This window comes from Mya arenaria, chromosome 7, assembly GCF_026914265.1.
Source record: "Mya arenaria isolate MELC-2E11 chromosome 7, ASM2691426v1".
In the NCBI taxonomy this organism is placed as follows: Eukaryota; Metazoa; Mollusca; class Bivalvia; order Myida; family Myidae; genus Mya; species Mya arenaria.
Window position 1 is genome coordinate 66,395,609 of NC_069128.1, and position 18,462 is coordinate 66,414,070.

Genomic DNA, 18,462 nt, shown 5'->3' on the forward strand with positions numbered 1-18,462 from the left:
TCTGTGAGAGTGCAGCTTTAAGTGCAAAAAGTCCATAAAGATGATAAATACTTTAAAATGAAAAAGTGTTCAGGTAATTAAGGTAGTATTTGAGACCTTTTTATAGCCCCCCCCCCTCCTCTGGCTTCAATGAATCCCCTTCCACCACACCAACACACGATAAACACCAATCCCTCACAATAAAGTATGAACTCCAGCCTCACCAACATCCTCGCACACTCTTTTGTCTATACTTACACAAAATAAAGTGTTTTCCAGTAATAAAAGTAGTATTTGAGACCTTTTTATTGCCCCCCTCCAGACTACCCACCCACCACACCAACACACGATATACACCAATCCCTCACAATATAGTATGCACTCCGGCCTCACCCACATCCTCGCATACTCTATTGCCTATTCGTACGAGAAATACTGTATATGATAGGAAAAATAAATGTGTTTCCGGTAATCAGTTGTAGCATTTGAACCCTTGTTATAGCCCCTACCCTCTACCTCCGGCTTCCCAGCCACTTCCAAATCCCCTCACATGCGGTATACCCAACTCGCACTGAGTATAAAAAGAGTCCCAGCTCCCCTTTCCCCATCTCCGGCTTCCACAACCCCTTCCCAACCCCCTGACACACAGCATATCCACCTTAAACAGTGTATAGTATGAGCCCAAGCATTCCCCATCCCCTCGCGCACAATACTGTATATGATAGGGAAAATTAAAGTGTTTTCCGATAAATACCCGACCCCTTCCCAACCCCCTCGAACACTGCATACCAACCGCAAACAGACACAAGTATGAACCCTAGCCCACCACCCTGGTGGTAGCATTTGAGACATTTATAGACTATCCCTATTCCCGGCTTCTGCGCCCCTCCCCCTCCACACACACACACTCATACACGATATACCCCCTTCAGCGCGCACAATAATGTATATAATGGGGTAAATTAAAGTGTTTTCCGGTATTTTAAATAGTATTTGAATGCTTTTATAGCCCATCCGTCCCCCTCCGGCTTTACTCTCCCTCCCCGACCACCCCAACACACGATATACACCCCTCCCTTTCAATATAGTTTGAAACCCAACGCCCACTGCCCAAAAACCCTCGCACACTTTATTGTATACCTATACAAATTAAAGTTTGTTCATGTTTTTGGTGATTCGGTAATTCCAGCAGCCGTCGATACCGGGTACCGGGTTTTAATACCTCCCATATTTTTTTTAATTTATCACATGAATCACACAGTACCGGAAAACGGCCATTTTGCTGAGTTTTGCGAATTTGAAAAATAGCCAACGACTCATTATTTCAAGTTTCTGTGGTAAATACATACTAATGATTCTAATTTATTTGCAGTAGTATGTATAAATGTTTGCTTCCTAATATTATGTACGCTTGTATCGTTTTTGTGAAGAATATAGGCCTTTGAGAAGATCGTATGCTGAAACGGCTGGCTCATTATTTGTTTATATGTCGCTATTTTTAACTGTTGACATTTACGCGACATAAAAAAGTCGAAATCAGCTCTTTAAAACATATTTGCTAAAGTTCTTCCCGTTGAGTTTTTTTGTAAGGGTTGTTTATTTATTTTTTAAACCCCAGTAGCATACACAAGTGATTTTTTTTTCAAAATTGCAAGTGTTCTTTAACAAAAACTAAAGTGTAATCAATTTCTATTTAACACAATTACAGAAAAAGTTATATGTTTTTAATTATTGTCGGCTTTTGACATATCGTTTCTGTAGATCACATGGAAATTTTATTATTATTAAAGTGACAGCTTACAGCTTACAGCTCTCAGCTTTTATACTTTAATCTCAAATGCCCTATCCTTGTATTCATTTAGCAGTTTACATGTATACACAGTGGAGCGAGCTTTATCCTAAACAATGTGAAATACTCCAGATAACCAGGCACCTGCAATAAAAGACGAACATATATATGTACTATTGCTACATTCAAACATTACTTTTACCACATTAACAATTTAAAACTAATTTTCAAATTATAAAATTAATTATTATGTTACATAATTCTGTAAATTCAATAATTTTATTAGAAATGTAAATAAGTTACAATATAGTGTTCATTTAAGAGCAAAGTGGTGATAATTTTAGAGCATGGAGTTTGATTAAAAGAATGTGTGCTACATATTAGTATGTTAGTACAAGTACATGTATGGTAATAAAATGAATACTACAGATATAAGTCCATGAATCCACACTATAGAAATATCCCTGTTTTAAAGCACAAGGCTAGGACCCAAGAGAAATTGAACAAGGGAAGCAGTGACACTGAAAATGAGCACAGGACACACCTTTATCTCTTTGAAGCTCTTTTATATGTCTTTAACTACTCAAAAATTGACCAAATACTAATATATCTATTATAATGTAAGCTAATGTTTCTCTGTTATGTCATACTGACTGATATTTAAATTTTATTTGATTTGAACATTATTTATACATGTGAAATGACTTTTCCATTATATAAATACCAGATTTGCGCCCAATCTGCCAGAAACTTGTGACGGACCCATTCGTTGTTGACCAGCTAAGTCTCAGCAATTTTCACTACTTTTCAGTAGATGACCCCTATTGATTTTGGGGTCACTTGGTCAAAGGTCAAGGTCAACATGACTTTGAGGTGAAGAAACAGGTTCCGCTCAATAATTGAAGATCCTTTGGGTCCAGCAACCTTATACTTGGTATGCCAGTTATTCATGACTACTGATGACACCTATTGATTTTGAGATTAAAAGGTCAAGGTTACCTTCAGGTAAAAAACGATATGTTGGCAGTGACCTTAAGCTTAAAAATGATTTTTGCTCAATCATTAAGGAACCCTTGTACCCAGGAACATCATACTTGGTATGCTAGTTGGTCTGGACTAGTAGATGACTCCTATTGATTTTTAGATCAGTAGGTCAAAGTACAAGGTCACCGTGACCTTAACGTGAAGAAACGGTTTCTGTCCAATAACTTAAGAACGCTTGAACCCAAGAACTTCATACTTGGTATGCTAATTGGTCATGACTAGTTGATGATCCCTATTGATTTTGAGATCACTAGGCCAACTGTCAAGGTGGCCGTGGATTTGAAGTGAAGAAACGGTTTACGCTCAATAACTGAAGATTCTTTGTGTCCAGGAACTTTATACTCTGTATGCTTGTTGTTCATGACTAGTTAATGACACCTTTGATGTTGAGGTCAGTAGGTCAAAGGTCAAGGTCGCTGTGACCTTGAGCTGAAAAACGTTTTCCACTCAATAACCAAATAACGCTTGCACCTAGGAACTTGATACTTGGTATGCTAGTTGGTCATGACTAGTAGATGAACCCTAATGATTTTGAGACCAGTTAGTCAAAGGTCAAGGTCACTGTGACCTTGAGGTGAAGAAACGGTTTCCGCTCAATAACTAAAGATCCTTTGGGTCCAGGAACTTCATAACTAATAGGTGAACCCTATTGATTTTGAAATCACTAGGTCAAAGGTCAAGGTCGCCGTGACCTTGAGGTGAAGAAACGGTTTCCGCTCAATTATTTAAGAAGTCTTACACCCAGGAACTTCATATTTGGTATGCTAGTTGGTCATGACTAGTAGATGAACCCCAATGATTTTGAGACTAGTTAGTCAAAGGTCAAGGTCACTGTGACCCTGGGGTGAAGAAACGGTTTCCGCTCAATAACTAAAGATCCTTTGGGTCCAGGAACTTCATACTTGGTATGCTAGTTGGTCATGACTAGTAGATGAACTCTATTGATTTTGAGATCAGTAGGTCAAAGGTCAAGGTCGCACTATTTAATACGGGCGAATAAACAAACTTCACCGTTTTTGTGCGTCTCAAAAATGATAATTTCAATTTGAAGTTAATATCCTTTTAGCTTTTCTATTTATCAAACAGAACATTCCCTTTTCCAATCATTTAAATACTTATCAATAACTTCTGATTTTTTTTATTTCATACATTTGAGTGAAGTTGTAATTATTGTTTAAGTATATGCACTTTAAGTATTGTGAGATGATTTTCTGTAAAGGATTCTATATTGGATTTTTCAAAAACATCAGTTTGTGTTTTTTTATTTTCTTCTGTATTTCTGTATCTACATTGCTCATCATTTAATACATGTTTGTCTTCAAGAATGTTAAATATACTATTTTATTTATTCAAATACACATTGTGAGTTTCAAAAAACATTGTGTCTTTTCTTTTGTAAAATGAAGAATTTGAGTTCAGTTTTTACTCTTGTTCTCAGTCTGTGTGTTTGCCTGAAAGTTAAAGACTAGCCTATCTAGTACTGTATAAGTAGCTAATATGAACTAAGTCACTGCCTCTACGGGCTTTAAGTGTTATTGCCGGACACTTTAAGTTTACTTAATGACTAAGTGAAACATACTAGGAGGAAAAGGGAAACGTTTTTTTGTATATGTAAATGAAACTTTTTAAATACACAACCATCTACAATAATAGTGTATACAGTATAATTATATAATGCATTACTAAATATTTTATATGAAGTTTGGAGTTATTCTTCTTATTTAACTTAAAATAAAGCTACTATGCATTTGAGGTCAAGGACACAAACGCATTTGAAGAATATGTTAAAAACAGAAAATAAATAAAAATGAACACATACCAATAATGTGGCACTAAAGTATATTACAATCAGGGGTAATTATAATTATAACTAGAATTGAATGGGTAAAAATCTATTAAAATATAATGGTAAAAGATGGCCAAACATTTACTCAAAAGGAATTATTGATTGTGTATGAGAAATTTGTAGACAAGGAGCTCTGGCAAATTGTCTGAAGAACATCTCAGGGAGGATACAGAATATATTTCTTATTTGTTTGTTACAAAAACATACCCCCCGCCCCTCAAAAAAAAAAGAGTTGCAAAATGTTAATTATGAACAAAAATGAATTGTGTTGTTTAGATATTAAAGGCAAATACAAATACTGCTTTCATTACAGAATAATCTAAATGATGCTTTCAATAAACTTTGCTTTCAAAAAATCGTGTTTGAAATAACAAAATAACACTTGAATCTGACAAACATCATGTCTTATGATCAAAATTATCTAATTTTTCAATAATTAATATTTTAAACAGGTTTGTTTAAAACCGGTATACACTAAAAGAGATCAGTTTTAGACCTTTGACAGTTAAATATGCATGTTAACATGTATTTTGTACAGATCACTCACAGTGACCTTTTTGTTGTTTTTTCATCTGGTGGGAAATAAAATTGTATGAATAAATACATGTTAAAATTTTCTAGACCTTTCTATGACCTCTCATAACATTTTTGACATGAAGTATATTCTGAATTAAGCATGGAATTTGTCAAAACCAAGTTTCCATATCATGGGACTTACTTAAAGACCCAGAATGTTAAAGAAGTTTAAACTTATCAAGGTGTAATTACAAACAAATGAACTGAAATTATATTCTAAATTTAGCGCCTATATAGTATATACAAAACAGTAATCAAGTCAGTGACATTGATGGAACACAGCCAAATAAGAACCCAGTGAATAACTGCCAGCTGAGCTTACTAAGCACTATTTCATACATATTTGTTCAGTGTACCAGCAAAAAGAGCAAGCCCAAATTTCCAGTCCAAAACCAATTATAAATGAAAACATTTGAAACAGTTAAAATGATCTTATTATATTTTTTTATACAGAATGCCATCATGAGGCTATTAAATTATTCACAAATGTTAATATACAGAAATTAAGGCAACAATTATCTACTATTAATTTATATTGATTTATCTGAAAAAAGTGCTTGCAATATGTATAGTGTCAAATTATGTTAATAAAATTCAGTGTTCTCAAAAGAGAAATCAATGATTTCTGTACTGACAGCTGGATCTTTAATATTTAACATATTAGTTCAACAACATACAATTAGTGATCTTGGATTCATTGACAGTCAAAACACCATAACTAATATATATCCTGAACCGATTGATTCTTGAAAAATTCATGCAATAAAAGAAAACGAACAAACAAGCAAAAACTGAAAGTATCTGGTATCTGGTTTTAAATGCTAAAATTGGCACAAAATTAACAGAACAGAGTTTTGCAATTGTCTTTATGTTGCTCAATTATTACATATTTGCTGTAAATGTCACATTTTGTATTATTGCCACACAAACAACAAAATAAATAACACTGCTTTTTGGTAAATTGAATTAATGCAAATTTGCTAGTACAGTGTATCGCATGTGTGAAACGATTTTCAACATATTGTTTATGCATTTAATGTTATTTAAATATTTATAAATGATAATTACATATTATGATAATTGATATTTACTGCCTGTCAACCTCTGCTTGCAAACTTTTCTTCAACAGAAGTTTCTGTTACGCAGTCTCTTGAGTTCTCTTCCTCTGTTCATGTAAGTGTATTTGCTCTACCTCAAATTGCCATGTGACTCTACTGCTTGTAGTTTTTCCACATAAATCTGCGCATAGGCTTACCCTTATGAATTTGATAAAATCTGTGGAAATATTGTTGAGAAAAAGCAAAAAAAAAACGTCAATAAATTTGTATTCTAGCATCATGTTTCATGATAAATTAATCAAAGAAACGATTAAATGTATTTTCTGCTTTATGCTTAAATATATACATTGTGATTTCTGCAGGCCTATCCAGAAATGAAAACAAACTTTCAATCAATTTGTCTGTAAAATATCGAGCCATTGAAGAACTTCCTAAACAAAAGTTGTTTAACAGTTGTCACAATGTAATTATATCGTGAATGAACACATTTAAAGTGTCAGCATGAAACTCAGTGTGTGTATACCACGTGACAACTACATCATATATGCTACGTCGGAAAGAAATATTTTGCTAAAAACGAAGACTTAAAACAAAGATACCTTTTCTTTTACCTTACCATTTAAATGAAACAAAGGGCAGTCTATGGCGCAATTCATCACGTGGTATACACACACTGAAACCGAAAATAACAAAGTAATGTTTCATTAGGTCAAACAAAAAGATATCTGTGTTTCCGATTGTTTGTATTTGTATGCCCCCCTCCACTTCGAAGAAGAGGGGGTATATTGCTTTACTCATGTCGGTCGGTCGAAAATACTTAAGGCTTGCTATTTCATCGATGTTATAACTAAAGGACTCATTTTCCTTCTTTTTTTAGCCAAAACAACCTTGACATTGATCTGACCTACACTACACACAATATGAATGACTTAACAGATATCCTTTTAATATATGGTTAATTTCCAAGAATATTTAGGTTACCGATCAAACAAGTTGTATTTCCTATATTCCCACTCTTGACCAGTGGCTGTGTACAATTTTGGTCAGATTCAACGTACAAGTCAGGTTGCGAGAAAAACAAAATATACTAAAAACAACGGCGGGGGATATAGCCGTCCTTTGGACTGCCTTGTTAATTTTGTGTTTAACTTATACATGCGTTATTATTACCATTATTTCTATCCTGTTAATGGTAGTATACTTTTCCAACGAAGAAATACACACACCTAGATGTTGCTTGTCACTTTGGGCGTTATATAGTTGATATATAAAAACTTACTTGTAAACAATCCCCACATATTTACAAATTTTAATTATTTTTTAGCTCACCTGAGCACGAAGGTGAGCTATTGGGATCGCCCTGTGTTCGTCGTCCGTCGTCGTCGTCCGTCGTCAACAATTTGACTGTTAACACTCTAGATGTAACAATTTGGGCACTATTTTAAAGAAACTTGGTCAGAATGTTACCCTCAATAAAATCTTGGATGAGTTCGATATTGGGTCATCTGGAGTTAAAAACTAGGTCACCAGGTCAAATTAAAGGAAAGGCTTGTTAACACTATAGAGGTCACATTTATAACTGTATCTTCAGGAAACTTCAGGATGTTAATATTAATTCTCTCTAGGTAAAGTTCGATTCTGGGTCATGTGCTGTGACCAGGTCAAATTGAATGAAAATCTTGTTAACACTCTATAGAGTTCTCATTTATGTATCTTCATGAAAGTTGGACAGAATGTTTATATTAATAATATTCAAGTCAAGTTAAAATCTGGGTCATGTGCAGTCAAAAATTAGGTCACCAGGTCAAACCATAGGAAAAGCTTGTTAGCACTCTAGATGTCACATTTATGATTGTATGTTCATGAAACTTAGTCAGAATGTTTATGTTAATTGGCTCTAGGCCAAGTTCGAATCTGGGTTATGAGTGGTCAAAAACTAGGTCACCAGGTCAAATTAAAGGAAAAGCTTGTTAACACTCTAGAGGTCACATTTATAAAGGTTTCTTCATGAAAATCGGTCAGAATGTTTACATTAATTATCTCTAAGTCAAGTTTAAAACTGGGTCATGTGCGGTCAAAAACTAGGTCATAAGGTCAAATCATAGGAAAAGCTTGTTAGCACTCTAGAGGTCCCATTTATGACTGTATCATCGGGAATCTTGGTCAGAATGTTTATATTGATTAGCTCTAGGCCAAGTTCGAATCTAGGTCATGTGCGGTTAAAACCTAGGTCACCAGGTCAAATAATAGGAAAAGTATTTTAACACTCTAGAGGCCACAATTATGACCATATGTTCATGGAACTTGATCAGAATGCTATTGTTAATGATCTTTATTGGGTCCGGTGAGCTATTGAGGGCCTTAAGGGGCCTCTTGTTGCATTTATTTCTTTAAAAAAATAGGGCTGGCAAATCGGCATGAATAGGGTCGGTCGGGTTACCTGAAACACAGGTGTATTTTTTTGTTTGGCCTTAGTGCATTCTCTGGAATGATAATAAAATAGTTAGTTTATAACTTTCAACAGCTTGTTTTAGAAAGTTTTTGAACTACATTTCTTTTTCTAGGAATTTAATATGGAAGGCAAGCTGAAATTTTTGAAGTATGAATACCCAGAAAAACCTAGATGGATGCAGAGTAGTGTTGGTCCTACAGTGGCTGAAATGCTAACAGACATTCGAAAGTATTTAGAACAATTTAGCTCATTCAAAGATGCTGCTAAGCAGAACCCTCCCCAGTACTTAGATCTTCTTGGTAAGATCAGTGTTGCTAGAAGGGATTTGCTGCTGAAGTACTTACTAAACGTGCAGCAAGAGGAAGGTATTGGTGTGCAAGATAAAGAAACAACTCACCAGATCATGAATGCCGTAGATATTGAGATTAAAATTGAAAACTCGCCACCTCTTCTAGAGGATTTTCCAAGCTTAGAATGTGATATATCAAGTCTTGATTCTAATGTTATGAGCAAAAGTGTAGATGAAACGAAAAACTTGTATAAGGCTTATACAGTGCTAGTTTCTGATACCAATGAAACCCAGGAAGAAACAGATAAACAAGAATTTAAAGATTGTATCGGTTTGTTACAAAAGGAACTGTTAACAGAGTTACATAAAGTGTTGATGGATGGGGTAATGGACGAACACTCAACATTACCTGGACATTTCAGCACTAAAAGACGCGTAACTAAATACCATGGTGCTGATCATGAATATCCACACTTTCTAACTGAATCAATTGCAGAACAAACTGTAGAGCACTTAATTAATGAATACAATGGCATGCTTATTGAAATAAAAAAGGCAAAGATTTATGATGAAAAGTGTATCGAAATGTTATTCAAGTGTGCAACTAGTTTTCTGTTTACATTCCTACAGCTTCATCCTTTCGCAGATGGCAATGGTCGTCTCGCGAGACTTCTGGGAAGCTACAGCTTGTTGACATTTTCACCATTTATGACACCAATATACAATGTGTTTAGTAAATCTTCTGAGAATGACTACATTGATGCTCTCGTTGAAGCAAGGAGAAATCTTGAATCACATCCTCCAATCGACGATATGAATTCTGGTGTTAAAGTAGTAAATACTTTACTCCAGCAAGAACCAAGAGACCTGTTTGCAATGCTTGTAGAGTCAAACTGGACTATGTGGCGTCAGTTTCTTATAAGACTTGGTGACAAAAGTGTAGTGTTGTTTCCATGGGAAAATCACCCAACTCACATATAAACATTGAGGAGGTTGACAAGTTATAGATGCAAATGATTTGATTTTTAACATATTATTTTAAAAGTAGTGGAAAAAAACATTGTATTCGGTAGACTTAAAATTCCAAATTTCAGTGAAGAACTTCCAATATTGATGGACAGGAAATTCATATTTCCAGTTTCAAATTCTTAATGGAAGCCCTGAAACAGTGAAAAGAAGTTAATATGTTAGTATAATTGTAAATTTGCACTGTGTTGTTTGATCCGCACTCTTACAGATTGACAATTTTGACAATTTAAAAAAATGTCTGAGACAATGCCTTCAATTCATGTAAGAAAACTCACGATAGAACATGTCTCGAATGTTTGGAAAATTGACGATGATTATATTTTTCTTAAAGCGTGAGTTAGCCATGAAACTTTTTTTTTTTTAACAAAAATATTAAAAACAGTGATCTTATCTTTTGTCTCTCAGCAGTCTTATATCACTTATTTCCACATAAAAACGCAAAAAAATGCTTATTCCTAGACAAAAAATGAAGTATGTGATAGTGCCTTTTTAAACATTCTATGCATGACTGAATAAAGACCCTAAATGATTGAAGACAAAGTTTATTTATCTAGAAAATGTTTAATAAGAGTGATATGTTTTACTTTCATTGCAAATGACAGTCTCAGTATTGATGTTCTCAATAAGTCAAACTTTAAATAAACAAGTGCATTCCAATATTTAATGTTTATGCACCCGAAGGGAGAGCATAAAGTTGCTGCTTTGTCCGTCCGTGTGTACGGAAGTCTTTCCGTACATCACACTCTTGTCTGGAAAATAACATCAAAACAACTGATGGAAGTGAAATAAAACTTGATGTATAAAGTTATCTTTCCTTAACCATCTTTTCATTATTAGTGCTTGTCCAGGCCATAACTTCAAAACTACTCATGAGATTGAAATAAGACTTGGTATAAAGATAGATGGCAGTGAGAGGAAGTGCAGTGCGCAAGCACCTTCATCCTATTATACCTAAATGTATATTAAGGTATCACATCCCTAATGAAAACCTCCAATTGAAACTCTTCAAGTTTGATGCTTTCGCCTAGATGTTACATTGTTGTTCAGGATATGACCACACATCTTTTAAGGGGTTCAAGGTAGGGGTTCAAACCCACACAGTAGCATATTTTTCAGTAGGTAACCTTTTTTTACTGGTTTATATTGAATTTTATTAAACAGTAATTAAATAAATTTCTACACATAAATATTAGCGTTTTCACACAAGTTATTTTTTTTTTATTGTGAAAGCTGCACTCTCACAGATTGAACGTTTTGAAAACTTTTTTATTTTTTTGTCTTTGAACGAGCCAATTTTTGCGAAAATTTATGGACACCAGTATATAAGAATGCTGACAAAAAATTAGATCGCAGATTTTTCTATTTAAGTTCAAAAATTGATGTTTTATTTTCACAAAATTATTTTTAGCTCGACTATTCGAAGAATAGGTGGGCTATACTACTCGCGTCGGCGTCGGCGCCCGGTTTAAGTTTTAGGGCAAGTTGGGATTTTTACTTATAAGTCCAATACCCTACATTCAATTGACTTAATACTTCACGCAGTTGTTCAGGGCCATCACATGATGAGGTTAGATAACTCCATATTATTCTTTACACATATTATGGCCCCTACTTGACTATGGAACTTATGTTAAAGTTTTAGGGCAAGTTGGAATATTTATTAATAACTTCTATATCCTTTGTTCAATTGACTTAATTCTTCACACAGTTGTTCAGGACCATCACACAAGGAGGTTACATAACTCTATAATATCCTAAATACAAGTTATGGCCCCTGATTGACTTAGGTTAAAGTTTTAGGGCAGGTTAAAGTTTTAGGGCAAGTTGGGATTTTCACTTAAAACTCCAATACCATTCATTCAATTGACTTAATACTTCACACATATGTTCAGAGCCATCACATAATGAGGTTAGATAACTCCATATTATCTTTTATACAAATTATGGTCCCTGATTGACTATGGAACTTAGGTTAAAGTTTTAGGGCAGGTTGGGATATTGTTTAATAACTTCTACACCCTTCATTCAATTGACTTAATACTTCACACAATTGTCCAGGACCATCACCCTATGAGGTTACATAACTCCATATCCTTAATACAAGTTATGGCCCCCGATTGACTTAGGTTAAAGTTTTAGGCAAGTAAAAATTAAGGGCAGGTTGGGAGTTTAATAAAAAAAACTTCCATACCGTTCATTAAATGCACTTAATAAAATTCAAAATTATTTACGACCATCTTACAACAAGAAACATGGCCCTTGAATTTTGTTTTCCTTTGAAAGGCATATTTGTATATTCTTCACCACATTTTCATACTGGGAAATCAAGTTATTTGAATGACTTGCGTCATTGTTTAGGCGGCCTGGTGGGAGGGCAGCATCAAAGTCACCTTATGTATCGAATATTTTTAGATAGGTTTGACATAAAGAGACCAAACTTGATATTATTATATCGTTATTGTATTCTAAGTCAAAGCGGCGTAGTCGAGCGCGCTGTCTTACGACGGCTCTTGTTTATTTTTATTGTGTTCATGCTTATCATCATTATTTCATTATATTCATATTCAATCTCATCGTTTCATCATTTTATATTGCTTCATGTTTTTCTCATGTTTTTAGGATTTCATGTTGTTTCATATCTTTAGATTTATGTTTAACAGTACTTCATGTCCAATCTAGTTAGATAAATACTGTCTGGTATTGACCAATATTTCGACACTCTTTATCTCAAAGCAAATTGATTTTACAACTGAAAGGTCTGACTGACCATCTGGCCTTGATAAAATTAGGTATGTCCAAATATTTCATTACTGGTCCAGACAATTATTGTATAAAACTTAGACACATTTAGTGACAAGTTACTACTTTCTTATGCAACAACATCTGGCTTTTCGAGTATATACACTTGGTTCAAATACCAGCCATCAGACTTGAAATATCAACTGATTGGCTCTCTTTGAACCAGGTAAGAACTTTCTTATATTATTATTTAGTAACTTTGTCATGTTTTCTTACATGTTGAAATATATATATAAGTTTTGTTCTTCTATTTAAGTACAAGTTTTATTCTAACATTTAAAGGTAAATTATATCTTGATTATTGACTGTTAATATAAGTATAACAACTAATGTTTATTTATTATTACAATTAGTCTTAGTTATGTACTGTTGTTTCATTATCATTTAAATACATTTAAATGACTTCGATACATCAATTTGGACCAAACAATGAACCATATTTCTGTTAAGTGAAGGTTTCTTCTTCCGCATCAACGTTATACTGGTTGACGGTACATTTCCGAACAGGACACAAATCCCGAGCACCTGCTAAAACACGCGTTTGTTTATCGTGATCGATTAGTCAATGACCTAGATTAATACAGAGGCTTGCCTTGGTCACACTTGCGAAGTTTCATCTTGTTGTGTTAAGTATTTTTTTCTAAAAATGCCATGTATTGTTAATACGCTTAAATATCAAAATGTAGCACACGGGGGGAATGACGTCAGATGGCGCATGTGGTAAGGAAAAATGTGGTCACTTGAATGATGACTTGAATCAGATATTACTCAATTGAGTCATTGTTCATCATTCCGATTTCCATCCAAAAAGAATCACTAATAACGCAATTTTATAGACACCAGTATCAGATACACATGTTTTATTGCATAATCATTGATTCAAGTAATGATCCTTTAGTGCATGAGACGATGAAAATGACTTTCATTGTGGTCAAAACACATTTGTTGTCAAAAATAAGATTAAATTTCAAAATTCGAGCCACAGTGTTTATACCATTCGGAACTCCTCGGCCATTTTTATCGAAAACAACATCAGATGTATACCGGTGCATCAGTTGAAGTAGTTCGTAAATTTTTGAATTATATCATTAATTGATAGGGTTGAATAGTGTTTGAGTTTTGTATTTATTGATCTAAGTTTAAATTGATTGCCAGTGAAGTGTATTATTGCAAACATAATTAAGATTCCCAAGAGTTAAGTCATAAAGTTAAACTGCTAAATAAAATTATTACGCGATCTACTTGCAGCAGACTTTAACGTTTTGCTTTCTGAGTATGTAAACCGTCCAAATACATCCGAGGTTGTTTTCACTAAAATGGCCGAGGAGCTCCGAATGTGTTTATACGGAAGCGGCCATTTTGATTGAATTTATTGAAACCAATGCTAAACCGATATACGGGATTAAACACCACGCATCGGTTACTTCCCTTTACAAACACTTAAACTAGCTTAGAAAAAATATATTTGGTTATGTTTTCGGCCTTAAAAAAATATTACCTCAAAAAATCTGGTTGGCGATTAAAATATAGGAGCGGGTGCACAAAAAAAATACTTTTTTTTTACATTTTCAGAAAAATAGGAACGGTAAATCCGCGGAACCAAACATCAATTTGGTGTGGCCTTATGTCCAATCTTAGTTACATAAATCCTGTCTATTATTAATCAATATTATCAATACTCTTAATCTCATAGCAAATAAAATTAACAACTAAAATGTCTGACTGACCATTTGGCCTTAATAAAATTACTTATGTACACATATGCATTACTGGTCCAGACAATTATTGTATACGAATATATAACATTCTGTGATGGCCAACGACTTCCTTATGAAACAACCTCTGGCTTCTCTGGTATATAAACCTTGGTTTAGAAACAGGCAAATCAGACTTAAAATATCAAATGATTTGGTCATATTTTGATTATTGACTGTTAATATAAATATAACAAATAATGTTCATTTATTATTACAGTAAGTCTTTGTTATGTACTATTGTTGCATTATCATTTAAATACATTACTCGCATGTTACTCTGGCTAATGAACACATTTATGTCTGAACAAATTCCTCTTTTGTAAGGTACCTGTCAACTATGCTAAGCGAGTTTTATTAGCTCAAGTACAAATTATAAGTGTTTATTTACCAGAAACTGCTAATGCATTCATTATTGTTATACCCCCGACAAACGAAGTTTAAAGGGGGTATATTGGAGTCACCCTGTGGTCGGTCGGTCGGTCGGTCAGTCGGTCCGTCGGTCGGTCCGTTGCAATTTACCTTGTCCGGAGCATAACTTAAAAACTACTGGATGGAATTGGATTAAACTATAATACAATGATAGAGCATAATGAGAGGAAGTGCAGTGTACAATAACTATAACTCTATTCTTGCTTATTACTGAGTTATTGCCCTTAGTTACTTTTTTGTCCGGAGTATAACTTAAAAAGTACTGGATGGAATTCACTGAAACTGCATTGTTTCTTGTTTGTGATTTTGTGTTCTATGTCTTTGGCGTTTGCCCATTGCCACTAACCGGGTTTATGTTTAAACTTTTTGCTACTGATCATGTTTCTGTAGCCTTTTGCATAAATATTCATACAATAGTAAAGCATAATGAGAGGAAGTGCATTGTTCAAGAACCATAAATCTACTTTAGCTTATTACTGAGTTATTGCCCTTTATTTGTTTTTTTGCAGTATTTTTTTCCAGACATTAACTTGCAAACTACTAGATGGAATTACTTAAAACTTCATACAATGGTAAAGCACAATAGCTTATTACAGAGTTACTGCCCTTCGTTACTTTTTTCTTTTCCGGAGCATAACTTGCAAACTACTAGATGGAATTTATTAAAACTTCATACAATGGTAAAATACAATGAGTGGAAGTGCAGTGCACAAGAGCCATAACTCTATTTCAGCTAATTACAGAGTAACTGCCCTTTGTTATTTTTTCTTGTCCGGAGCATAACTTGAAAACTATTGGATGGAATTTAATAAAACTTCATACAGTGATAAATCATAATGAGAGAGAGTGGAGTGTACAGGAACCTCAATTCTATTTCAGCTAAATACAGAGTAACTGCCCTTTGTTACTTTTTTCTTGTCGGGAGCATAACTTGAAAAGTATTGGACGGAATTAAAAAAACCTTCATACATTGATAGATCATAATGAGAGGGAGTGCAGTGTACAGGAACCGCAATTCTATTTAAGCTAATTACAGAGTAGCTGCCCTTTGTTACTTTTTTCTTGTCGGGAGCGTAACTTGAAAAGTATTGGATGGAATTAAAAAAACTTCATACATTGATAGATCATAATGAGAGGGAATGGAGTGTACAGTAACCGCAATTCTATTTCAGCTAATTACAGAGTTACTGCCCTTTGTTACTTTTTCTTGTCCGGAGCATAACTTGAAAACTATTAGATGGAATTTAAAGAAACTTCATATAGTGAAAGATTATAATGAGATGAAGTGCAGTTTACAGGAACAGCAATTCTATTTCAGTTTATTGCAGAGTTACTGCTCTTTGTTACTTTTTTTGTCCGGAGCATAACTTGAATACTACCAGATGGAATGTAATAAAACTTTATACAATGGTACAGCACAGTGAGAAGGAGTTCAGTGTACATGAATCACTACACTATTTTAGCAAATTACAGAGTTATTGCCTTATCTGGGTTTTTTGTCAAACTTTTGTCCGGACAGTAACTTGAAAACAACTAGATTAAATAGCATACAACTTCATACAATGATAAATCATAATGAGAGGCGGCGTTCGGGGGTATTAATCACCTTCAGTGATAGCTCTAGTTTTCGTATATATTGACTAGTATTGTAAAATAAATAGACTTGAATAATCAAATGATTTGTTGTCTCCATGAACCAGGTACCCTCCAAACAAAAGCACAAGTGGTCTTGAACTAAACACTGCAAAGATCAGCCAGGAATCAAATTACCAAGACATATATATATACATCTAATATACTGTCGAACAAACCGACCGAATATTGTTAAACAATAAGTCTGAAAGCTGCTTTAAAGATTTAATTCCTTTCGAGCTTGGCTGAAACAGGTGGTTGGGAAATTCAAACTATGTTTTCATGAATATTGTCGATTTGGCTTAAAAACTGTCCTAATTTTACCACGGTCAAAACAGTATGTTAAAATTATAATACCATATTTCAGTACACTTTGCTTATATTTGTTGATGAGGTGATCAATTATTGTATTATTTCTGAATGCAAATATGTTTCATTTTATTTTGATACCAAATTGTTACCAAAGTGTTGAAAAATATATGAAATAAAGGAGGGTAATAACTCATTCAAGTTTAAATAAAATTGTTAGTTGACAGTAAAGTTCTTTTAAATTCTGTTTTTGAATCCAGTAAATGATCCACATTAAGAAAATAATCAAGCTGATCATAGTTTGAAATGATGCCCATTTTACTACCTTAAGTTATCTTTCCTTAACCATTTTTTTCATGATGGTACTTGTCCGGGCTTAATTTTTGGAAAATACTAAATGGATTGAAATGAGTGTTGAAATATAGATAGATAGCAATGAGGGAAAGTGGAGTGCACAAGGACCATAATCCTGCCCTGTATATGTTTTAGCTAGTTTCCCATTTCCTGTTATTTTTCAAAAACGAGTACTTATCCGGGCAATATTTTGAAAAATACTAATTGTAGGTAGATGGCATTAAGAGGAAGTGCATAACCAAACAACCATAATTCTGTCCTGCATTTTAGTTACCTCCCTTGAAACTCTCCTAATCAGATAATTTTTGAAAATCAGAGTTTGTCCGGGCTTGGATATTTGTGAATTTCAATTTGTGCTTTTTTCATTTTTTGAAATAACTTTAAAATTTAATTCTCAGACCTGCCCATATCTTTCATGTTATGATTTTTTTCACTACCTTATTATCCTTAATACAAACTGATTTTCCTAGAAACTAAGGTTAAAGTTTTAGGGCAAGTTAGGATTTTCACTTATAAATTCCATACACTTCATTCAATTTACTAAATACTTCACATAATTATTGACGACCATCCAACAATTAGGTTACAAAATACCATTTCATCTTTAATACAAATTATGGCCCCTGATTGACTAAGGAATTAAGGTAAAAGTGTAAGAGCACATTGTGTCTAATTAAATTTGAAGAGCAAATTGGGATTTTTACTTCTATATCCTTCACATGGTATCAAAGAATTTTAGTTAGGTTTGACATTTAGTGGCCAAACTTGGTATATAAGAAGATATACTGGGGACCTTCATGGGAGTGCATGTGGGACCTCAAAGGGTTAAAGCTTCATTCTCACAGATTGGCCGTTTTGACAACTTCTTTTATTTTTTGTCTTAGAATCAGTCAATTTTTGCATAAATGTCTGGAAACCAGTAATGTAAGGCTGCTGACAAAATATCAGATCGCAGGTTTTTATATTGACTTTCATGCCGAAAAAAATATTTTTTTCTTAAAGCCTTAGGAACGCGGCAATAAAACATTAATTTCCAAACATAATATGAAAAGTGCGATTTGATCTTTTAATGTCAGCAGTCTGGCTCATGACAATTGGCTCATGACAAGACGACTACACA

General features: G+C 33.9%; 1 protein-coding gene across 1 annotated transcript; it reads left to right on the top strand.

The window, feature by feature from the left end:
- The first annotated feature begins 1,243 nt into the window (after positions 1–1,243).
- LOC128239893 (uncharacterized) lies at positions 1,244–16,930 on the top strand. Its single transcript, XM_052956338.1, has 2 exons — positions 1,244–1,316; positions 8,857–16,930. Exon 2 carries the CDS (start codon positions 8,866–8,868, stop codon positions 10,012–10,014), a length of 1,149 nt encoding a protein of 382 aa, XP_052812298.1. The 5' UTR covers positions 1,244–1,316; positions 8,857–8,865; the 3' UTR covers positions 10,015–16,930.
- The last annotated feature ends 1,532 nt before the right edge of the window (positions 16,931–18,462 follow it).